This window comes from Lissotriton vulgaris, chromosome 6, assembly GCF_964263255.1.
Source record: "Lissotriton vulgaris chromosome 6, aLisVul1.2, whole genome shotgun sequence".
In the NCBI taxonomy this organism is placed as follows: Eukaryota; Metazoa; Chordata; class Amphibia; order Caudata; family Salamandridae; genus Lissotriton; species Lissotriton vulgaris.
The window spans coordinates 1,488,167,527-1,488,191,249 of record NC_141694.1 but is presented as its reverse complement, the minus strand read 5'-3'; the positions used below and the strand labels follow the sequence as shown (position 1 = coordinate 1,488,191,249).

Below are 23,723 nucleotides of genomic sequence, written 5' to 3'. Positions count from 1 at the left end.
TTCTTCAGGTGGATCAGGTGATCTTCCCAAGTGGAGCTAAAGACAGCAATATCATCAATATAAGCTGCACAGTATTCATCTAGACCTGAGAGGACTTGGTTCACCAACCTTTGGAATGTGGCAGGTGCATTCTTCCGAACAAAGGGCATTACCAAAAATTGATAATGTCCTCCTGGGGTTGAAAATGCTATTTTGGCTTTTGCATCATCAGCTAGTCTGATCTGCCAGTAGCCAGCTGTCAAGTCAAAGGTACTCAAAACTTGGCAGAAGCCAGTCTGTCAATGAGCTCATCTGCTCTTGGTATTAGGTGGGCATCTGTCATAGTGACAGTATTGAGACCTCTGTAGTCCACACAAAACTTCATCTCTCTCTTACCATCTTTTTTATTTTTTTATTTTTTTTATTGCAAAGTTAAATAGAATTTTCCATCACAGTACATAAATGCGCCTACAACCCTGAGGCCGGCTTACAGTATGTTGTAGTAACGATCTGAACGAAGACCTTTTCGCCTTTTCTGGTTGCTGAGGCAGTGTTAATTACTCAGGATATGCATGCATGCGGAACGAATGAAATTTACAATGAAGATACAATTTGCATTTTGTGTTTTTGTTTTCATTTTTCCTTTTTTAACCCCTCCCCTGCTGATGACTGAACCGCTCCGTCATCAGCTACAGTTGAGCTGTGCTGATGACGGAGCGGTTCCGTCATGGCCCAGCCGCCGCGCCTGCGCGGCGCTGATTTCGCGCCTGTGCGGGCGTTCTAATGAGCGGGGCGGGTCATGACGGAACCGCTCTGTCACCAGCATAGCTCAACCGCGGCTGGTGACGGAGCGGCTCCGTCACCAGCATGCGGCCGCCGCGCGGCCGCCCCGCCCCTTTAGCGCTGCGGCGGAATAGCCGCCGCAGCGAAGGGGTTAAACTTAACTAATAAACTTCACACATGAGTCAGTACGACAATAATTTACACATGGTGTATTGTCTGGCATCGAAGCTGCCCTGCGAAAGAACATTTGTGCAACTCTCCCCAAGTCACATCCTGCCCGCACACCCCCCTCTCCCAAACCCCACTACATTGGACCCAACTCCGTTCCCTTCATGTGTGCTGCCTACCGTTGGTTCCGACCCCTATTCATTATCCTCCTCCTCCTCAGAGCCTTCAAGATCCTCCTCCGACAACGGCTCACATATATCCCCTCTATATGTGTTCCACGGTTGCCAAACCCCATTCCATTTGCGTGGGTTATCTCTCAGTTTGTAAACCACCCTTTCTGTCAACATGAGCATATCCATGTTCCTGCTCCATTGTGCCAGTGTGGGGAGATCCGCTGTCCCCCATTTTTGTGCAATGTCTCGTTTGGCTGTCATAAGTCCTATCGTAGTCCACACTCCCATAAAATGTAACATCTGTAGGCCCCCATACATTCAATAGGCATACCCGTGGGTCCAGTGTGAGTGAGGTGAGAAGTGTTTGAGCGATAGTGCGAAGTACCCGCTGCCAGTAGCCGACAATACGTGTGCAGCCCCAGAGTGTGTGTATGAATGTGCCCTCTTCCCCGCAACCCCTGAGACAATACGGATGCTCTGCTCGCTGCAGTTTGTGTAGTGTAGTTCTTGTGTAGTATATCCTGTGCAAGATTTTAAGTTGTACCAGGCGGAATTTAGACGATATACCAGCCTCGCGTGGGGATGCCGTAGCGGCGTTCCAGTCGGATTCATCGAGGTCTCCGACGTCGGCACCCATTTGTCTTTTAGCCTCCCCAGCGGGTCAGGTAAGTTGTTTATCAACTTGCGATATGTTAATGAGGTTGCGCCTTCCTGTAGGAAGTCTGTGAGCAGACGGTCCTCTAGCGGGGATGACTCTGGTGGAGTCGTGTCCGGTGGGATCGCCGCCTGGAGGGCGTGTCTGATCTGAACATATCTATACAGCTCGCTATCTCCCAGTTCGTACTGTTCCTGAAGGGTCGCGAACGGAATCACTCCCTCCCTAGTCCACATGTCTCCCACAGTCGATATCCCAATGTTATCCCACTGGGTGAAGCCCTTAGTGCGCCGTAGATGTCCCAGTGCCTTGGTGTCCCACAGTGGTGTGAGCTTTGTGATGGTCCCATCCCAGTGTAGCTTCGCTTGCGCCTTGTACCATAGTTGTACGGTGTGTTTGGTGGGTCCTATATGTTTTGCCGCCGTGCCACGGTGGTATAGAGGTGCTAGTAAGCTATTTGTACCTAATTGTGCCCTGTCTGCTTTGAATGCTGGGTCGTCCAGTGGGGCATGCACCCACTGGTTGAGGATCTTGAGTTGGGCTGCCCAATAATATAATTACATATTAGGCAGTGCAATTCCTCCATCATACCAGCTCCTATAAAGCTTCGTGTGGGAAATTCGGGCTGGCCGGTTTCCCCAGAGCAGACTCGAAATTTGTGCTGTTACTCTCTGGAGGAAGTTGGCGGGTATCAAACGTGGGGCGTTTTCAAGGACGTATAGAAAGCGCGGCAGCGCCATCATTTTAAATAATGCTGCTCTGCCCAGTAACGTTAGTGGGAGTTCTTTCCAGTGTTGCACATCGGTGCGGAGCCGAGTCAAAGGGGGTTGCAGATTGAGCAGCGAGAACTTAGTCTCATCTCGAGTGATATGGATTCCCAGATACTTAAAGGAAGAAGGAGCTATCTCCAGCGGACAGGAGTCTGGCAGGGGCGGGATTGGCCCCTTGAGTTCGAAGAGTATCGACTTCGACCAATTGATAGTATAGCCTGACACTCGCCCATGTGAGGTGCAGATTGCAAGGAGGTTTGGAAGGCTATTTTCTAAGTCTGTGAGGTATATCAACATGTCGTCCGCGTATAGGGACACTCTGTCTTCCCACTGTGGATCCCATCTAATCCCCCTCAGAAGTTGTGTACTTCGGATAGTGACCGCCAGCGGTTCTGGGACCAGTGCAAATAGGAGGGGCGAGAGTGGGCATCCCTGTCGCGTACCACGTCCCAGACGTATGGCACGCAACGTGTCCATTCGCTACTACCCTGGCCATGGGATCCTTGTAAAGCATCCTTATCCAGGAAATAAAGACGGGTCCAAAGCCCATGCGAGTGAGCACTGCAAAGAGATAGTTCCACTCCACCAGGTCAAACGCCATTTTGGCGTCCAATGAGAATATTGCTGCTGGTTCCCTCAACATTGAGATTCGCGCCACAACTCCGTGCACTCTGCGAAGGTTTAAGGCCGTGCTTCTATGTGGCATAAAGCCGGATTGATCTGGGTGGATCACCTGACTTAAGCATGACATAAGCCTGTTCGCCAGTACTTTCGCTATTATTTTGGCCTCCGGGTTCAGGAGGGAGATAGGCCTATAGGATTTACAGTCGCTGGGCGGTTTACCCGGTTTCGGGATGGCGACTATAGTTGCCATCCGTTGATCAGGGGGCAATGTACCGTTTATCCTACTCTCTTCATACATTTGAAGAAGGGGCTTACTCAGGGACTCAGACATGGTTTTAAACCACTCAATGGGCACCCCGTTGGGGCCCAGCGCCTTACCCGAGTGGAGGGAGTTAATGGCCGACAGAATTTCGTCAGTTGTTAAGGGGGCGTCGATGTCCTTCGCCGCCTCTTCCGTCAGCGTTGGCAGAGGCACACAGTCGAGGGTGGCTCGAGCTTCGTCCTCCGCCACCACTATTGTCGGAGTGTAGACTTCACTGAAATGATCGGCCAGTGCCTCTACTATTTCCTCCGGCTGGGTGTGCACAGTGCCACACGAGTCCGTAATTTGCAGTATGTTCCTACCTCCCCCTTGTTTCTTGTCCAGCCACGCTAGGAGTTTACTAGCTTTGTCCCCAATGTCATAAACTCTGTGTTTAGTCGCGGCGATGTCCGCCATGGTCACACGCCTCAGATGGTCGTTAAGGCGGCGCTGGTGTATCTGTAAGTCATGGAGTGTGTCTTCTGATGGGTCCGCCATATGAGCAGTGTTGGCCCTCTCGAGGCCCAACTCCAGTTCCAGTGCTTCCCTCCTTTGTGCTCTTTTGTGACTCGTTATCGCCGCAATAGCCTGTCCCCTGAACACTGTTTGTAGGCTTCCCACAGTATGGAGGGGGAGTCTACCGAGGACTGATTCTCCTCAAAATACAGCCGGGTCGCTTTCTTCAGGTCTTTACTGATCTGTGGGACTTTAAGATACCCTGGAAAAATTGGATATATCCTCTTACGTTTGGTGCCTGTACTAGACACGGTCAGAGTGACCAGCGAGTGATCCGAAATGCCCCTCGGCTGTATCTTTGCTTCGCTGATGTTGAGGAGACCGTTTCCCAATGTAAAAAAGTAGTCTATCCTGGAAAGGCTATTGTGGGTCGCCGAGTAATAGGTGTATTGCTGCTGATCTGGGTGTAGCGTACGCCACACATCCACCAAACCCTGCGCTTCTAGAAAATTCTGGAGCTTGCTCGGGCCATCTGTGTGTGCTCGTGTGGGGAACCGATCAAGGGTGTGCGTGAGTGTCATGTTAAAGTCTCCACCAATAAGCAAATCCCCTTCAGGGAGTTCCAGCAGGAACTTGCCGAGATCCGGCAGCGCTACTGCTTGCAACACCGGTGGGATATAAACGGAGACCACGTTTAACAGTCTACCCTCCCACTGGCCATGTACCGCTGCAAAGCGGCCTTGCTCATCTACTTTTGTGGACTTTACTATGTATTGGGAAGACTTTCGCAGCAGTATGCCTGTGCCACGTGACCCTGAGGTAAATTCAGCATGCACTATCATATGGTATCCCTTCCTGTCCAGAGCTCGTGTGTCCGCCCCCACCAAGTGTGTTTCTTGTAAAAGAACTAGGGTGGGCCCCTGTCTTTTTTTTTGAAAAACCTTTATTGATAATTCAAAGCACACATCTATTCAGCCTTACATCCCTGAGGCTTGGCAGCAATAGAAAAGCGGAGGAGAAGTGTGCACAAAACAATTAGAGGAGTAATCAGGTTTAATTTTATAATATAATATGAACCTAAAGAACATTACCGAAACCTAAAAGGAAGGGAAAAGAAGAAGGGGGGAAAGGAAAGGGTGGCAAGGTAAAACATAGGAACAGTGAAGCACAAATCCAGGGGGCGAGTGGGACCTGTAGACATTTTGAACGAAACATATCGGGAAGAGCATACAAGTGTGGGGGGACTAAAGGACAGGATTACGTTAAAATGGAACATTGAGTGGAGGGAATGGCTAGGGTGAGAGACGAGCCTCCAGCGGACCTACATCAGGGGGCACACAAATATCGCCCCTGTAAGCATTCCATGCCCCCCAGACCATACCCCACATCCTGGGCTTGCCCCTAGCTAGGTACACAGTTTTCTCACGGAGCATGCACCAGTCCATATTAGTTTTCCAGAGACTCACGGAGGGGGGGGTCGGGGCGCCCCACTTTTGAGCAATATCTCGCTTGGCCACCATGTTCCCTAGCGTGATCCAGCGAGTTTGGGCATTATTGTTGTCAGTCGGACCCCACACGTTCAACAAACAACGTCGAGCTTCCGCAGACACATCAACGCCAGTCACTTCACGCATAACCGCATGCACCCGCTCCCAATAGGAGGCAATAACTTGACATTCCCAAATGGTATGCATGAAGGTGGCCAGTGCACCGCATCCTCGCCTACAAAGGCCATCCTGGGAAAGCCCCATATGAATCAACCTGGGGCCAGTAACGTAAACCCTGTGAAGAATTTTAAGCTGAACTAGACTCAGCCTAGCCGAAATCGCCACTTCTTTGGGGGAGGACACCGCACACTGCCAATCCTCATCATCCAACTCAATCCCATCACGCACCCACTGATCACGCACTTTCAGCAACAGGTCCGTCCGAACGTTTATTAGCTTTTTATAAGTCAGGGAAATGGCGCTGTCTGGCATATGGCCGTCCAGCACCCTATCCTCCAACGGGGACGATTCGGGGACCTTCTCACCAACAGGCAGGGTAGACGTAAGGGCATGTCTCAACTGTGCATATCTAAAATATTCCGTGGCGCCCAGTTGGAATTCAGTCTGCAAAGTCTCAAAGGATTTGATTTCTCATCTGGCCATCACATCAGCCACCTTAGAAATACCAATGAGGTCCCATCGGTCAAACCCCTTCGAGTGCCACAGCCTACCCAACAAGTCAGAGTCATAGAGGGGAGTGGCCATGGTGAGCCTACCCTTCCACCCCAGCGCCTTCGTAATGGCCCTCCATATCTGCACAGCGGTCTTGGTGGGACCAGTCAATCTTCCGTCCAGAGATCTAGAGTACAACGCCCTGTAGTACATCCCGTCATTCATGAGCAAACGATCCATGGCGTATCCCGGGCTTTCCGCCGGGCCATAAAAGCCATGATTAAGAGCAGCCAATTGGGAGGCCCAGTAGTACCGGCGGACATCAGGCAAGGCAATACCGCCGTCGTACCACGGGATGGTCAGCTTAACCACGGCTATACGCGGCCTACCCTCCCACAAAAGGGCCCGTTGTAGACCTTCAATCTCCCTGAAATACTTCGAAGGGACGGGGTCCTGCGTATTTTGAAGCGCGTATAGGAATCTCGGCAGGGACATCATCTTGAATAATGCCGCGCGGCCCAACAGGGACAGCGGCAACCTTTTCCAGCCTTCCACATCGCGCCTGAGGCGCGCAAGAGGGGGAAACAAATTGTTGGCGTATCGCGCCCGGGCATCCTTTGATACATAGATGCCCAGGTACTTGAATCCCTGCTGCGAGACCTGTATCGCACAACCCCTAGGGAGGCGTGGAGTGTCTCCGCTAAGCACATAGAGGTAAGATTTGGACCAGTTGATAACTAGGCCCGAGTACCCACCAAAGGTGCACAGTACGTCAAACATAACAATCAAGGACCGACAGGGGGAGGTAAGGTAGAGCAGAATATCGTCCGCATAAAGCGAGACTCGATCTTCAAAGCCAGGCGACCACTTGATCCCACTGATGTCAGGGTGAGTGCGGATCCAAGCGGCCAGCGGCTCAAGCGCCAGGGCAAAAAGGAGCGGTGATAGCGGACATCCCTGTCTTGTACCCCTGCGCAAGGCAAAGGAAGCAGACATCCGGCCGTTGACCGTTACATTGGCCAACGGGGAGGCATAGAGAAGCCAGAACCAACTTATTAAGTCGGGGCCGAACCCAAACTTGGACAGTACCGCCCAGAGATAATTCCATTCGAGGGAATCAAACGCCATTGTTGCGTCCAGTCAAGCCAGGACCGTCGGCTCACAAAGCTTGTGCACCCGCGCCATGACAGCGTGAAGCCTCCGAAGGTTAAGGGCAGTATTGCGGTGGGGTATAAAGCCAGACTGATCTGGATGGACCAGGTCAGCGATCACACCCACGAGCCGATTCGCCAGCAACTTAGCCAGGATCTTGGGTTCGGCATTCAACAGAGAGATCGGGCGATATGATCTACAAAGGTCTCTGGGCTTCCCCTCCTTATGAATGACCACAATGGTGGCCAGGCGCTGATCCAGTGGGAGCTCACCAGGGCCCCTGTCTCTTAATACCTTGAAGCACCAGACCCCTTTTGATCTTGTCGCCCAGGCCTCTAACGTTCCACGACATGATTTGCAGCTGGGCTGGTGGAGTGTGGCTATTTATCCTGGCCATAAGAATTGCTGGTGTTAGGGCCCGAAGGAGCCCGTAGGGTGCAGTCCCTCTCTAGTCTTACGGAGGGATCACTATAGGCCGCGGAGCCTTCTTGCCAGGAGTGAGGTGCTGTATGGAGACATGTGCAAGATAGGTCCGACTCTTCCGTACCTCCCGCCATCGGGCCTTCCCAGAGACTTACGGTGCTTTCCAAATGCTGAGTCATACCAATTAACATGTGTGTGTGAAAAACCAGAACTTGCAGGACCAAATGGTCCCAAACTTTAACCATCCCTGTACCCCAACCAACCCCCCTCCCTGCCCCCCTGCTACACGGACTCAAAACTGCCCGCCCCCCCAACTGAGCAGAGTGCATACCCCAGCCCCAAAACAGTGTACTTGCGCGTCGGGGTGAGGGGCTCTCCGCCGCCAGCGGCCTCTCACTCACACCCCCAGAGGTCCATCACCCAGTGTCCAATGGCGGGTAGCGTATGCGCAGCCCAATAAGTCTAGTAACGTATGGAAACCTGGAGATCACAGTTCCTCGTTCTCCTCCTGACCGCCTTCTTCTCTTAAGGGCGAGCTGCTCTCTGGGCCCCCTCCCGATGCTTGGGAGTCCGGATGTCTTCCTGCATTTCGGCCCTTTGGGGGCCGGTTGGTGCGCCGAGGGTGGTGGCCCGGTCTCCATCCCTCCAGCCAGTACTGCACTGCTTCAGGGGTGTCGAAGAACCAAGTTTTATTTTCTGCTACTACCCTAAGTCTTGCGGGGAAGAGCATGGAGTACGGGATTTCTCGTGTCCTTAGTTCTTTTTTAACCTCAAAAAAGGTCCTTCGCCGGCGCGCGACGTCCGCCGTGTAGTCAGGGAAGAAGGCTATGGTGGAGTTCTGAAGTCTGATAGGAGGGGACGTCCTGGCCGCCTGTAAGATGGCGTCCCGGTCTCGGAAATTGAATAGGCGGGCAACTATAGGCAGCGGAGACGCCCCCGGCTTCGGTTGACCGCCAGGCACGCGGTGGGCCCTCTCTACGGAGAAGAAAGTAGACACACCCTTTGGCTTAAGTTAGTCTGTAATTAGGCTCTCCACATACAAGTCCATGGCTCTCGTGCCTTCCGACTCCGGTACCCCAATAATGCGGATGTTGTTCCGCCTAAAACGCCCTTCCTGCTCATCAAGTTTCTCACGCAGCATTTTATTGTCCTGTGCCATCTTCCCCATTGCCTGCTGAAGTTCTGAGACGTCCTCCACGAGGGATTTTGTGACCACTTCCATGTCTTTGACTTTCTCCGACATTTTGTGGAGGTCGGCTCTAAGCAAAGTGACATCTGTGGAGATCGAGCCCACCATTGTTTGTAGCTGAGCCAATGCCTGCATCACGTCTTCTAATGTTGCCTTCTTTCCTCCCGGGGCATCCGCAGTTTTGCCTCCCGTGTCTTTCCCCGTCATGGGGGAGGTAGCTGGCTTGTCGGATGTGTATCTTTCAATGCGGGTCTGCGTGGTGCCGCTCTTCGGTCCTTTCCCTGCCATGCCTTTGGGTTTCGTGGCTTTCGGGCCTCTCCGCTCCAGCTTGCTCGGAGCGGCTCACCCACCACGGCCACGGAGTGTTGGTGTTCTTGTCCGCACGTGAGCGCGGCCAGGGAGCCTCTCAGATGTCCGCCGGTTCCAATGAGCTGTCCCCCCCCCCCCGGGCCCCCGGGGGGTCGTATTGTTCTTCCGAGCCGGGTGTATTCTGCTGCGTGTGTTCTGGCTCACCAGCCGGGTATCTGTAGGGCGTTCCGCAGGGTGAGGTATGCTAACGGCCAATAAGTGCGCAGGGTCTTTCTCCACTTAGAAAATGGCGGCTGTCCTTCACCATCCTAGGCTCCCCTCCACCTGTGGCCGTCGGTCAATCAGCGAACTGGTCTGGGGGTGGCGGCCACAGTGCAATGGTGTCGCTACTCTTCCTTCGATCGTGGGCGGTGCCCAGTCTGTCGGCGTAGTTTCGGGTCTCGCCGTCTTGCACGGCGTGCGGGCACTTCCGGTCCAGGTCCCCCGGAACAGCTGTACTTCCTGCCGGGCTATTCGATCAGGGAAGGTCCCGGTTCAAGTGGTCGAGGTAGGCTAAACTGCAGCTTCGACGGAGCTCGGTCCCCAGGCGCCGGATTTGAACGCCGCTCCCGCTACTTGCTCCGCCCGGTCCTAGGCTCCGGTTCCCTCCTACAGGGCTTGAAAATTGTAGCGGATTATGAGCCGGATAGTCGAAGAGGCCGCTTTAGCCGCGGAGCTCGTCCCTTATGCTGCCGCCATGATCGGCTGCTAGCCACGCCCCCTCTCTTACCATCTTTGGTGTGAGGTTTAGGCACTAGGATTACAGGACTGGCCCAAGGGCTCTCTGAGGGCTTAACTCCCAACTTCAACATCTTTTGGACCTCTGCCCTGATACAGTCCCTGACATGGTCAGGTTGCCTGTAGATTTTACTCTTCACAGGCAGACTGTCACCAGTGTTCACCTCAGAAGGGTGCACCAGCTTGTCTGACTTGGAGTCAGTGAAAACATATGTCTGTAGGACTGAAGAACTTGTCTGCAGTCCTGCTGCTGTTGGTGAGTGAGGCTGCCTGCCAAGGCTACACCATCAACTGAATATTTATATGGGTTCTGAGAAAGCAGGTCTGGGAGAGGATCACTCTCCTCCTCCTGTCCCTCATCTGTAGCCATGAGCAAGCCCATGTCTGCCCTGTCAACATATGGTTTCAATCTATTGACATGAATCACCTACTGGGGGCTCGTGGGAGTTCCAAGATCAACCAAATAGGTTACCTCTACCTTCAGTTCAACAACAGTGTGGGGTCCAGACCATTTGTCTTGGAGTGCTGCTGGGGCCACTGGCTCCGACACCCACACTTTCTGCCCTGGCTGGTAAACAGTCAGCACAGCCTTTTGGTCATGCCAGGCTTTTTGAAGTTCCTGGCTAGCCTCAATGATTTTGGATGCCTTTTTCATGTTCTCAGCCATCCTGAAGTGGAGACCAAGTATATAGTCCACAAGGAAAATGCTACTTACCAGTATGCATCTGTTCTTGGCATGTAGAGCTGCAGAGTTGTACACTTAGCATTAGATCGCCACCTGGTGTTGGGCTCGGATGATTGCAGGTTGTTGTCTTCTTGGAAGAAGTCTTTGTTAGTCCCGAGATAGGTGACTCCTCCCTTGGACAATACTGCGCATGGGCATCGTCTCCATCCTTAGATTGTTTTTCGCCATGATGGGAAATGATGGAGTCAGTAGAAGTAAAGAGGAAGGAATGTCCATGCGTGTACATCTAAGTAAGATGAAAACTGGAACGGATATAAGTCCCGGGGAGGCGGGAGGGCGTGTAAAACTCTGCAGCTCTACATGCCAAGAACAGATGCATACTGGTAAGTAGCATTTTCCTTTCGAGGCATATGAGCTGCAGATTGTACACTTAGCATCGATTGTGCAGCAGTGTCTGCCCTAGCGGTGGCCGCTTGTATCCATTGCAGTGGTTTGAAATAGAGTTTTAAGGACAGCTTGGCCTACTACAGCTTTCAGCTTGGCTTGCACATCAGCACAATATTGTTTAAAGAAGGTGTGTGGTGTAGATCATGTTGCTGCTTTACATATGTCCTCTAGGGGTATGTTTCCTAAGAAAGCCATAGAGGCACCTAGATTGCGAGTGGAGTGCGCTTTAGGAGGAACTGTTAATGTACGTTTAGCTTTTATATAGCATATTTGTATACACTTTACAATCCACCTCGCAATCCTGCCTTTAGAAATGGGGTTGCCTTTGTGCAGAGGAGAGAAAGCGACAAACAGTTGTTTTGTTTTCCGAAAGGATTTCGTTCTATCTATATAGTACAAGAGAGCTCTCAACATCTAATGTGTGTAAAGCTCTTTTCGCTACAGAGTCTGGGTTTTGGAAAAACACCGGTAACTCTACGGACTGGTTTAGGTGAAAAGGAGTACCGACTTTTGGAAGAAATTTTGGATTAGATCTAAGAACCACTTTGTTAGGATGTATTTGAAAAAATGGTTCTTGTATAGTGAAAGCTTGTATCTCACTTACTCTTCTGAGAGAGGTAATGGCAACGAGGAAAGCAGTTTTCCATGTTAGAAGCTGCAGTTCACATTTATGTAGAGGCTCGAAAGGGGGTCCCATGAGTCTTGTAAGGACAATATTTAAGTTCCACACGGGAAGGTGGTAACCTGGATGGGATTATCATTTTCAATCCTTCCATAAACGCTTTAATTGCAGGGACTCTGAAGAGAGACAGATGTTGCCTGTTTTGTAAATAGGCTGCAATTGGTGCAGGTGTATGGAAGAGTATGCCAAATTAGACCTTTGTAGATGTAAAAGGTAACAAATGATATTTTGGATGGAGGCATCCAGGGGATCAATTTGATTATTTTTGCAATATATTGGGAATCTTTTCCATTTAGCGGCGTAACACACTCTGGTAGTGGGTTTTCTAGCCTCTTTAATAATGTTCATACAGTCTGGTGGTAGGTTTAGATAAGCAAAATCTAAGACTTCAGGAGCCGGATCGCCAAATTGAGTTGGTTCGGTCCGGGTGTCTGATTTCTCCCTGGCTCTGTGTTAACAGGGGTGGAGTTAGTCGTAACTTTTGGTGTGGAACTAGAGATACTTCTAACAGTGCGGTGAACCATGGTCGTCGTGCCCATGTTGGCGCCACCAGGATCAGTTTGAGAGACTGTTGTCTGAGCTTGCGCACCACTAATGGAATCAGTGGGATAGGCGGAACAGCGTACGCAAATCTGCCTGACCAGTTCATCCATATCGCATTGCCTTCGGACAGTGGGTGAGGAAACCTGGCGGCGAAGGCTGGGCATTTTGAATTTTCGTGGGTGGCAAACAGATCTATGTGTGGATGACCCCACCTTTGGAAGAATGGTTGAAGAACTTGTGGATGTAGTTCCCATTCGTGAATCTGTTGTGACTGCCGACTTAACAGATATGCTATCTGATTGAGAACCCCTGGAAGGTGTTCGGCTAACAGATGTATGTTTTGAGGAATGGCCCATCTCCAAATGTTCTGTGCAGAGAGTGTGTCCCCGCCCTGTTTTTGTACATAGTACATGGCTGTCATATTGTCCGTCCGGATTAAGACAGCTTTGTTTCGTACTTGAAGTTGAAAAGTCTTGAGTGCTAAGAATATTGCTAGCAGCTCTAGATGGTTGATATGGAACAGTTTTTGTTGATTGTTCCATTGACCCGGAGTTGTGTGATGTAAGAGATGGGATCCCAATTCTGTGAGGGATGCGTCTGTTGGGAGCACTACTTGTGGAACAGGCTCTAGGAACGGCCGCCCTTTTGTCAAGTTTTTGGTGTTCCACCACTGCAGAGAGCGATGTGTGCGGCTGTCCACCAACACCAGGTCTGTTAGTTGACCTTGAGCTTGGTTCCACTGTTGTGCTAAGCACTCCTGTAATGGGCGCATTTGCAATCTTGCGTGTGGTACTATGAAGATGCAAGATGCCATCATGCCTATTAGCCTCATGAACACCCTGGCTTGCAGACACGGTTGGTGTTGAAAGGCAGTAACTAAGGCTTGAATGCTCTGTATCCTGGCTGTACTGGGATATTCTAGGGCTGTAGACGTGTCTATTGTAGCTCCTAGATACTGGTGTACATGCGAAGGCTGCAGGTGCGACTTGGTGTAGTTTATCGTAAACCCTACGTTGTGCAACGTTTGAATTGTCTGATGTGTGTGTTGGACACACTGATTGAATGCTTTGGCTTTTATGAGCCAATCGTCTAGATAAGGGAAGACATGTATTTGTTGTCTCTTGAGGTGTGCTGCTACCACTGCTAGGCACTTTGTGAATACTCGCGGTGCAGTTGTCACTCCGAATGGAAGGACATTGAACTGATAGTGTTGTCCTTCTAGTACAAACCTGAGGTACTTTCTGTGAGCAGGATGCAAGGGGGTATATAGAAATAGGCGTCCTTTAGATCTAGTGTTGTAAGGAAATCGCCTTGTTGCAGCAGTGGAAGCACGTGTTGCAGAGTGATCATATGAAAATGTTCTTATTGTATGTAATGGTTGAGGGGCCTGAGGTCGAGAATGGGCCTTAGTGTCCCGTCCTTCTTGGGAATTAGAAAGTACAGCGAATAAACCCCTGTTCCTTGTTCTTGTAAAGGAACTATTTGAATAGGGTATTTTTGTAGAAGTGATAGAACTTCTTGTTGAAGCAGAGTTAGATGGTCTGTAGACATTGGACGCTGCCTGGGAGGTATGTGTGGAGGGGTTGCTGTAAGTTCTAGGCAGTAGCCATGTTGTATAATCTGTCTTACCCACTTGTCTGTTGTAATGGAGTTCCAGACAGTCAGGAACTGTGTTAGTCTGCCCCCTACAGGAGTGGAATGCTGTGAGGGGAGCGGAGGGAAGTCATTGTTTAGTGGTGAAAGAGGATCAATTGTTGTTGTTACGCGACCTCTTCCTTTGGTATTATTGCCTCTGTATCCTCCTCTATAATATTCCTTGTTAGAGGATGTTTGTGACTTGAAAGATGTGGTAGTGTCTGCTCCAGTTTGTTTGGATCCTCCTCTGTAGAAGGAGCGACGAAAGGAGCCTCTAGCTTGTGTGGACTGTAAAGCCTCCATAGACTTGGCAGGGTCTGTGTCTTTTTTCATTTTTTCTAGTGTAGTGTCTACTTCTGGGCCAAATAATTGGTTCTGATTAAATGGCTGGTTTAAAATGGTGGATTGCACTTCTTGTTTAAACCCTGAAATGCGTAACAACGCATTTCTCCTAAGTATGACACTGGTATTTACAGCTCTAGATGCTTTGTCTGCGACATTTATGCGCATTTTTTTGAGGAATTGGATATTAACTTCTTGTATGAGATCAGGAGCTTGATCTTTATACTGATCTGGTAGGTGCTCAAGTAGTTTCTCTAATTGATCATAATGAGCCCTATCGTAACGAGAGAGGAGGGCTTGTGTATTTGCTATACGCCATAACGTTGGAAGCCTGCGCAGCTATTCTTTTACCGGACGCATCAATTACTTTGGATTCCTTGTCAGGTGGGGGTGCCTCGCCAGAAGTTTGAGAATCAGCCCTCTTCCTAGCATTGGATACAACTAATGAGTCTAGTGGTAGGTGTCCTTTGATATAGAATGGATCTGAGGGTGCGGGTCTATATTTTTTCTCAATTCTGGGGTTCAATATTCTAGTGCGTACAGGGTCTTTAAATACCTCTGGAGCATGTTTGATTACCCCTTTAATTATAGGAAGAATTTGAGCAGATTGCTGGAACTGCTCAAAGGTATCTAAGAGGAAATCTTCCTCAATGTCATCTGACTGCATGGGGACTCCATGGTATACAGCAGCTCTGTTTAATAGATGACCAAAACCAATGGTATCCTCTGGAGGGGAAGGTTTTGATGGGTATTATTGTGGCTCAGGAATGGCAGGTACGTTTTGGGGGTTTGCAAAGTCCCATATAGACACATTTTAAGTGTTTGGAAAAGTTCCACACACCCTCCTGTACAGGGTATGAATCAGGTTCTTCTATATCTTCCCCTCCACCCAAATCATATTCATCATCATTGTGTTGAGGCGAATGTGATAATGGTGAATGGACAGGAGAGATTTGAGGTGATATGTGAGGAGAAACAGGAGAAGAGGGAGGTATAGGAGAGGGAGGGTGCATAAGAGAGGTTGCACAGTCCTTTTTCTTGGCAGGAACCACAGGTATGGGTGGTGTACCTTCTGGTCTCTTCTTGAGAGGCGTAGCACCTATATGACCTGTGTTTGGGTCTATGTACATCTTTTTTTTTGTCAGGGATCTGGTTGGAAAAGTTTTCCCTCCTGTACAACCTTCTTGGGCGTTGATTTTTTCGGTGCCGGCGGAGGTGGTTTGGTTTCTTTAGCCTTGGTAGGTGTTATAACGTCCCGTGGCGTAGCTTTCGGTGCCGAAGGTGTCGTTTTCAGTTTTATAGGCATGTTCGAGGATTTGGGCACCTCAGAATCATGTTTTGTGGTTTTTGGCACCGAAGGTGTAGAAGTGGACGGCTTCGGAGCCGGTGCTTCTTTCGGTTTCGGTACTGGAGCAGTGTTCGGTTTCGGTGTCAATACTATTTTTGTCTTCGGAGCCGAAGGGTGTTTAGGCTTCGGTGCCGAGGCATCCTTATTTTTCGGTGCCGATGGAAGAGGCTTGCTCGGTGTCGAGGCACTGGAAGGCGTAGTTAATTTCTTCGGAGCAGAGCCCGAAGGCGGGGCTTTTGAAGTAGGTGTTCGGTCTCGACTGGGCCCCTTGGGCGGAGTGCTGACCTTTGCGTTCTGTTTGGGCAGTGTATGTGGTGCAGGGGCAGTAGTACTCACGCGCTGACCCGATGGTATGGAGTCATCCGAGTCGTCTGCCTCTGATGCAATCTGGAGATCAGGCGAGTCTTCTTCGGGAACGAGCGGAACCTCGTCGTCGAAGATATCTTCCGGTGCTGGAGCTGATCTCTTCATCTCGTGTCAACGGGCCCTCCATCCAGGATGGTTTTCTTCGATCGGAAGGATGCACAAGCTGTGTAGGTAGACTCGTCAAGTTCCGGCAATAGACAGAAGTTGCAGACCTCGTGGTGGTCGCTATGTGGAAACTTTGCTTTACATACCGGGCATCTTTTGAACTGAGTTCTTTCCATGTGGTGTAGGCCGCACGGCGTCGGTAGGCCTAACGGCCCACTTCAATTACAGGAATGGAAACGATTTCGTTGAAAAGTCTTATGGTCCAAGTCGAAGGTAGTTTGTAAAAGTTTGAGGAAGTTCTGCGCATCGAAATTGCAGAAAAGTTGTTTTCTAGCCGGAGCGGAGAAACTTTCATCCGAACCCAGTGGCGTAAAAAACAATCTAAGGATGGAGCTGATGCCCATGCGCAATATTGTCCAAGGAAGGAGTCACCTATCTCGGGACTAACAAAGACTTCTTCCAAGAAGACAACAACCTGCAATCATCCAAGCCCAACACCAGGTGGCGATCTAATGCTAACTGTACAATCTGCATGCCTCGAACTGTCTTGTTTAGAGGTAACTCCCATCCTTCCTTCACCAGACAAAGGGGTCCTCTTACAGGATGCCCAAACAGAAGTTCAAAAGGGCTGTAGCCAACCCCCTTCTGTGGGACCTCTGTAAGCAAACAAAAGGCAGGGCAGAAGGATGTCCCATCTTCGCCTAGGCTTTTCAGGTAAACCCTTGATCATGCCTTTTAAGGTCTTGTTGAATCTCTCCACCAGACCATTGCATTGTGGATGGTAGTGTCTGGTGAACTTACAGTTCACTCCACACTCTTTCCACATAGCAGTCAAGTATCCAGACAAAGTTTGCACCTCTGTCTGAGACATCCTCCTTCGGAAAACCCACTCTTGAGAAAACTCCCAGGAGGGCTCTTGCCACAACAGGTGCTGTTGTGGTCCTTAGGGGAATAGCTTCTGGGTATCTGGTGGCATGATCCACTACCAGCAGAATAAACCTGTGCCCAGATGCTGTTTGGGGATCCATTGGTCCAAAAATGTCTATCCCAACTCTTTCAAAGGGAACTCCCACCACAGGTAGTGGTATTAGGGGGGGCCTTTGTGGTGCCACCTGATTTGCCACTGACTTGGCAGGTGACACAGGAGCGACAAAACTCCTTGGTATATTCTGACATATGGGGCCAGTGAAAGTGAGGGACAAGCCTGTCCCAAGTCTTGTTCTGGCCAAGATGTCCTGCTAAGGGAATATCATGGGCTAAGGTAAGAAGGAAGCCCCTGAATGCCAAAGGTATGACCAACCTCCTGGAAGCACCAGGCTTGGGGTCTTTAGCCTCTGAATAAAGGAGCTCTTCATCCCAATACACTTTACGGGTACCTGTAGCATTCCCAGCAGCCTGCTGTCTGAGGGGTTCAAGAGAGGGGTAGTCCAAATGTGCCTGCCTCAGATCTGCCCTTGAAGGTCCCCTGTCCCAAGAAACTCAACCTGATCAGGCTCAAGCTCTTCTAAGACAGTTCCTTCTTGGGCCTCACAGTCAGCTTCCTTGGAAGGCTGATCCTCATCCTGAGGCAAGGGGAAAGGCACTGCCTTAACCCTACTGCTCTTTTTCTTGGCAGGCAACTGGTCCATAACTTCAGGATCCAGGGCCTGTTCAGTTTTGCACTTTTTGGCCTGTGACTTGGTCACAGCAAGGACATGTGCTGATATACCCAACATCTCTGCATGAGTCCTATACTCCACTTCAGACCAGACTGAAGATTCCAGATCATTGCCAAGCAGACATTCTACAGGGAGGTCTGAACTAACAACAACTCTTTTGAGGCCAGTTACCCCTCCCCAGCAGAAATTAACAATTACCATACTATGGGTGGTAGTGACATTGCTTGCATTGGTCACTAGGTAATTCTCACCTAGTATGAACTGTCCAGGGTCCACAAAGTTAGGTGTCACCATGTTGACACTGGCACATGTGTCCCTGTAGGCCTGAGACACTTTATTGTTAATTAAAGGAGTCTGTCTGTACTTGCCCAAGTTACTGGGGCTCACAGTAGAGGACATAGCCATGTCCACATCACAGACCAGAACAGCTTGAGTTGGTATTCTGACTAGGCCAGAATCCATCTCAGTTCCCAGGGTTAACCCTACTACACCCTTCTGTTGAAAACAACCACTATTAGCTGAACTAGGGGGAACAGTTGCCTTAGGGGCAATGGTGGCTGGAGCTGCCTCCTTCTTGGTGCAATCACTGGTCCAGTGAGTATTACGTTTACAAAATTTACACCATGGTTTCTTTGGACCTTCTTTCTTTTTGGATTTCCTGAAACCCCCCTTAGTAGAAGCTTTTTGGGGACCTGGCAAAGACTTCTGGTCTTTTGCTTTCTCCCCACCCTTTTGGTCTTGCTTCTTCTGATCACCCCCTTGGTTCTGTACCTTCTGCTTAACCCTGGCTCTGACCCATTTGTCTGCCTTCTTTCCCAATTCTTGGGGAGAGGTCAGATCCGAGTCAATCAGGTGTTGATGTAATAACTGGTTCTGACAATTATTAAGAATTTGTTCTCTCATAATCAAATTATACAATCCTGCATAGTCTTTGACCTTACTGCCCAGTAACCAGCCTTCCAGAGCCTTAGTGGCATGATCTACAAAGTCAGTCCAGTCCCGAGTGTGTCTTCTGGGTGTCTCTGAACAGCAACCTATACTATTCAGTGGTTAAGCCAAACCCATCTATCAGAGCAATCCTCAGGACAGTGTAGTTGTTAGCATCCTCATCACTAACTGTGAGGAGCTGGTCTCTACCTTTTTCTGAAAAGGAGAGTCATAGGATTGCTGCCGACTGACTTTGGGGAACCTGCTGTACTTAGCAGGTCTCCTCCAAATCAGTTATCCACTTGTGGATGTCATCCCCACTCTGGTAGGTAGGGACAATCTTACTTAGGTTTCTCTGGTCATTTGACCATTCCCTATGGATATTGCTGCCACCAGTGGGTTCTAACCCACTCAACTTTTGCTCTCTTGCAAGAGCTAGGGTCTCTTCTGCAAGGGCAATTTCTTGGCTCTTGATCCTAAGATTCACTTCCTTCCTCCTAGCTTTATTCTCTCTTCTCTGAGGGGAAGTCATTCTCCTTAGAGCTGAGGCATCTAACCCCATTGAGTCCTCAGAATGGTTGGAAGCACTGGAAAGTGATCTCCTTCTTCTGGGCTCAGTTTTAAGCCTACTTGGGGGTCTGGATTGGATTTGTTCTTCTCCAGCCCCATGTAGCCTTAGGTTGACCTGGTTCAGTTCTCCAACTTGGACCTGATCATCATCCTCTTCATCATCAGCACTCCCTAGATTTTCATCATGAGAATCTTCTGTTGAGGGATGGCCCCCCTCTCTACTACCTACCTGATCTGGGGTTGCTGCCTTTTCTGCATCATACTCAACGAACAGATCTACTAGGTGTTTAAAGGTTGGTCTCTGTCCTTGTCTCAGTTTTCTGAGTGAACATAAACTTCTAAGTTCATTAAAAGTAAATGTTTCATAGTTAGAAGGTGCCCTGGGAGGGTCAACTTCTGTGGGGAAAGACACACTAGGCTCTCCTCTTAAGGACATTTTCTAGTGAGGTGTGGTGTGTGCACCTACCTACACTAAGTGTTATCTACTAGAACCTCTCTAGGAGTTGTAGTCAGGGTGTGCTAAGCTCTTTGCTCTACAACAACTAAGTTCAGTAGAACTTAAGTATTATAAGAAATTGATTTATATGTACCTTCAGGTACCTTAATGTGATCTTTCAAATGATATCTTAAGATTATATGGTAAAACAACAGCAAGCTCTTATCCCATCCGCTGCACACCAATGTGAGAAGTTAGCCTGGCATATGATGTCCACTATTCTAGTGGGCACCTTGCACCAGTCTAAACGATCCTTATTGATGGTAGTTGAAAAGTCAACCTTATAGACAAGCTATCCTAGTGGTAGCATGGACCAGCAGTCCTAGGCTAAAACTTCAGGGAAGCCGGGTGCATAGGTGTCTTTTCGTGTCGGGTTTCGTTGCGGTTTCCTATGGAGGCGACCAGGAGAAAAGTGTCCGGGTGGATTGAAGATGTGAAGAACCTGAAAGCAGAGGCAATGGAGTCTGGGTCGCTAGCCAGTTACCAGGAAGAAACCGGGCGATGTCAAGTGTTTCAGGTGAAGAAGGTGAAGCTCGTCTCTGCAGCCGACAGGACCAGGAGGCGTGGACGACGACCAGGAGCTGGATTCGAGCTGTCCCACAAAGGATCTAGTTGACTGCGGTGTCGGTATCCGGATTGGACCCAACAAGCCTTGGCAAACGCAATCCACCTAGGAAGGGAAGATTGGCTTCAGTTCACACCAGCAAGGTCTGGGGAGCTTCTCCTTTGCAGGGAAGCTGGAGCAAGCCTGGAGGAACCAGGCCAGCAGTGTAGTTTCAAACGGAAGTCTTCTGAGGGCTAACTAGCCAGCAGGCTAGCAACCGGGAAGACACATCGAGCTGAAATGCAAGAGCAGGCCCCACGCCGCACTCTTGGAGTGTGGAGGGCTGAGCTTCAGTGCAAATGGCGCTCGGGTCTGGGGCTTCTCAAACTCCAATGCACAACTGTGAGGGTGCCTCGGTAGTTGCACTGTTAGCAAAGTGCAGGTAGTCCAGGATGTCCGGTCCCACGTCTCTCGTGTCCGCCACGGGTCTCAGCATTGCTGTGGATGTGGATTGGAGTCAGAGAAGTCTGGAAGTCCAGTTCCTGAGTCGCTGAGTCTTCAGGTTCCGGCAGGAGCATCGACAAAACAAACGGGCAAGATACTGGTGGTGCCTGTTTGCACAGGGTGGTCACTCCTTGACCACAAGTGAGAGGTCTTCAGTCTTCTAGTCTGTATCGAACGTCGAAGGTCCTAGAGTTTCGTTTCAGTCCAGGATAATCTAATGTCTCTAGACACAGCTCCTATCTTTATACTGATTTTAGGGGCTGGATTACCTGCTAGGTCCCTCCAATGGGTGGACCTGAGAAGGGGGTGGTTACACCCCTTTCCCTTTGTCCACTTTCGCGCCAGAGCGGGGCTGGAGTGCCCCAGCAACTGGTTTGAACCGGGCTATGCATGGAGCACCTTGTGTGCCCCAGGCAGTGTTCGGAAAAGCATCTTTTCATTGAACCCACCCTACCCCAATACACTACAGGTTGTCTGGGGAGGTGCTAGCACCTCCCTCGACAGGAAACCTATTGTCCAAGCCTCCCTTGCTGGAGTTTCGTCCAGCTGCAGGAGGTCAGACTCGTGTCTGTGGCAGCAGCATCCATTTTATGATGCTGAGGCTCTGTTTAACTTTAACCGGGTAAAGCAGTAACTACATGTCTTCTCCCTCTAGAAGGGTGGAATGCTACCCCCGAAGCCAGGACTGGCGGGGGTGGGGGGTAGCATTCCAAAGTGTTTGACACCTTACACAATATGTTTCGATAAAGCCAAACCAAAGTAAGCATTAACCGCGAGGATTATAATGCACTTAAGAGTATATGGTATGGCTATATCATAGAATAGCTATAAGGAGATGGTTCCGAAAGCTGCAGAAGGGCTCAGCTCATGCTAGAGCAGCCTCTCACATGAAACCAAGCACTCTGCCTCCAGGATTGTCAAGGCCTACCATAGGAGTGACTTATAGGTGCATATGTGTCTATATATAAGGTAGATCTAGATATACTATATCTAAGTAAGGGGTGATTACATCACCTTACCCAAGCTGAGTGATCAGCCTGTGGTGTCAATTTGGATGGCCAGCCAGGGGTGGCATAATGCATGCTGCAGCTCCTGGTAGGCCTTGGATGCACCTATGCCCTGGGTACCTAGGGTACCCTATACAGGGGCTCAAAAAGGTGACCCAATTCCCAATTAGGTATGTACCTAAAGTACATGGTATCAATTTAGAGAGAGAGAGAACAGCTGTGCTGTGAGTTTGATTAGCAGGCCCACAGCCACACTAAAGTCGAAAAACCAGAAACTCACAGCAAAAAGTGGGGGTGACCATAGGAAGCAGACCCTACTCTCCTACATCTGGGTCTACTGGTCCAAGTCTTGCTCTCCTTTACAATTTGCTTTCCACTTTAATATATTTTTGGCTTTCTCCCTGGAGACTACTGTATTTTGCGCTACTTATCCGATTGCTTGTGTAGTATTTTTGTGTATTGTGTATCTCTGTGTAGGAAATATACCAATGTGATATTGTGTTGAAATAAAAAGACTTATTTTTGCTAAACACTGTGTGGTTTCTTTTCATCTAATCTACACTACAGATTAAACTGGCAAAACAAGCTGCTTAACACTCCTTCAAGATAAGCTTGAAAGCTGCTCTCCACAGCTACCATTTTGAGAGCTTTCTATGGTTATCAAAGACCATTAAAATCACCATAAGGGTTCCTTGGATTAGTGCAAGATGCACCACTTGAATAAGTGTGCACCATGTACTAAGCCAGCCTCTTACACCCTTTTACTCCTTCTCATGCTAGCTCTCTCCCTCACCAAGTATCTTTGAACATCTCCCTCACTCTCTGTATCTCACTGCAAAACCTTTCAAGGACTCATCTATAAGACGAAGAGAGAGGAGAAAGACTAAGTAGCATAACTACTTGTCTACATGAGGGGTTTGTTTTTGCTCAGAGAAGCACATTTGTTGCAATGGAGAGCGTGAGAGTTGACAGTATGTAAAAGCTGAAAACAATTCACTTTCACAAAGAGATGAGAACCAGTGAAAACTATAGTAAACCCACAATGCAATGGATCCAAATGTTAAAATTGTGACTTGTCAACTTACATATTGAACAATAGTACTGCTTTTTAACTGACTAGTGAACGTTGATATTAAGTGCAGTAATGACCAAAAAACTTCACAAGCTGGACAGAGAAGGACAGTTGAATGATATTGTGCAAATGGGGAAAAATATTCAAATGGACTTGTATTGGTAATAGAAAACAAAAGTAAGGATTGATAAGAGCCTTGCTTAACTTTTAGAGATACACTAGGAGAAGTGTCATATCTACCATGCTAGTTCAAATATACATAGAACACACTAAGATACTTTCTATAATACAGAGGAAGAACTGCAATGAACAGAATTAGATTATGGAAATTCCTGGGGTAGATGGGTCAACCACAGATTTTGGAGATAATAAGTTAAGCAGATGCAAAAGAATGATCAGAGAGATGTAGTTGCACTCAGAATTGCTGCAGTTTTGCCATATTACCTGTATTTAGGATGGCTACATAAAATTGGTGTCAATATGACAACTTCATATTCACAGGTAGTGACTTCGTCTACTGAATGGATCTCGTGCTTGGCCTCTGGATGGCAGATGTACATCACCACAGTCAATCTGGGCTGATTCTGCTTTAGGCTACAGGGAGTTCCATTTCCCATTTCCAAAGGGAAGTATGGCATCATTTGCCCTTCTATGTTTTTAGTAGGAATCTAAAACAAAGAAATACAAGACAGTGTTACTTTTCTACACTAGTGAAAGTTACATTTAAAAACAAGTGGCTTAAACAGCTCTCTTACATCGCAGGGCTACCAGAATCCAAACAACTGTTTTATAACATTCTTAATGCTGCAAAGAGACCAGAATGCAATCTTTCGGCAAAATCTAGGGCTATGTTTACTTGTATTCTACTATGCTC

At 49.1% G+C, this 23,723-nt stretch overlaps 1 protein-coding gene across 1 annotated transcript in view; it reads right to left on the bottom strand.

Moving 5' to 3' along the window:
- ERLEC1 (endoplasmic reticulum lectin 1) overlaps window positions 1-23,723 on the bottom strand; it is a 284,891-nt gene that overhangs the window by 81,082 nt on the left and 180,086 nt on the right. The window contains exon 7 of the mRNA XM_086927644.1: window positions 23,294-23,517. Within this exon, the coding sequence (XP_086783770.1) occupies window positions 23,294-23,517 (224 nt within the window). The remainder of the gene's footprint in view (window positions 1-23,293; window positions 23,518-23,723) is intronic.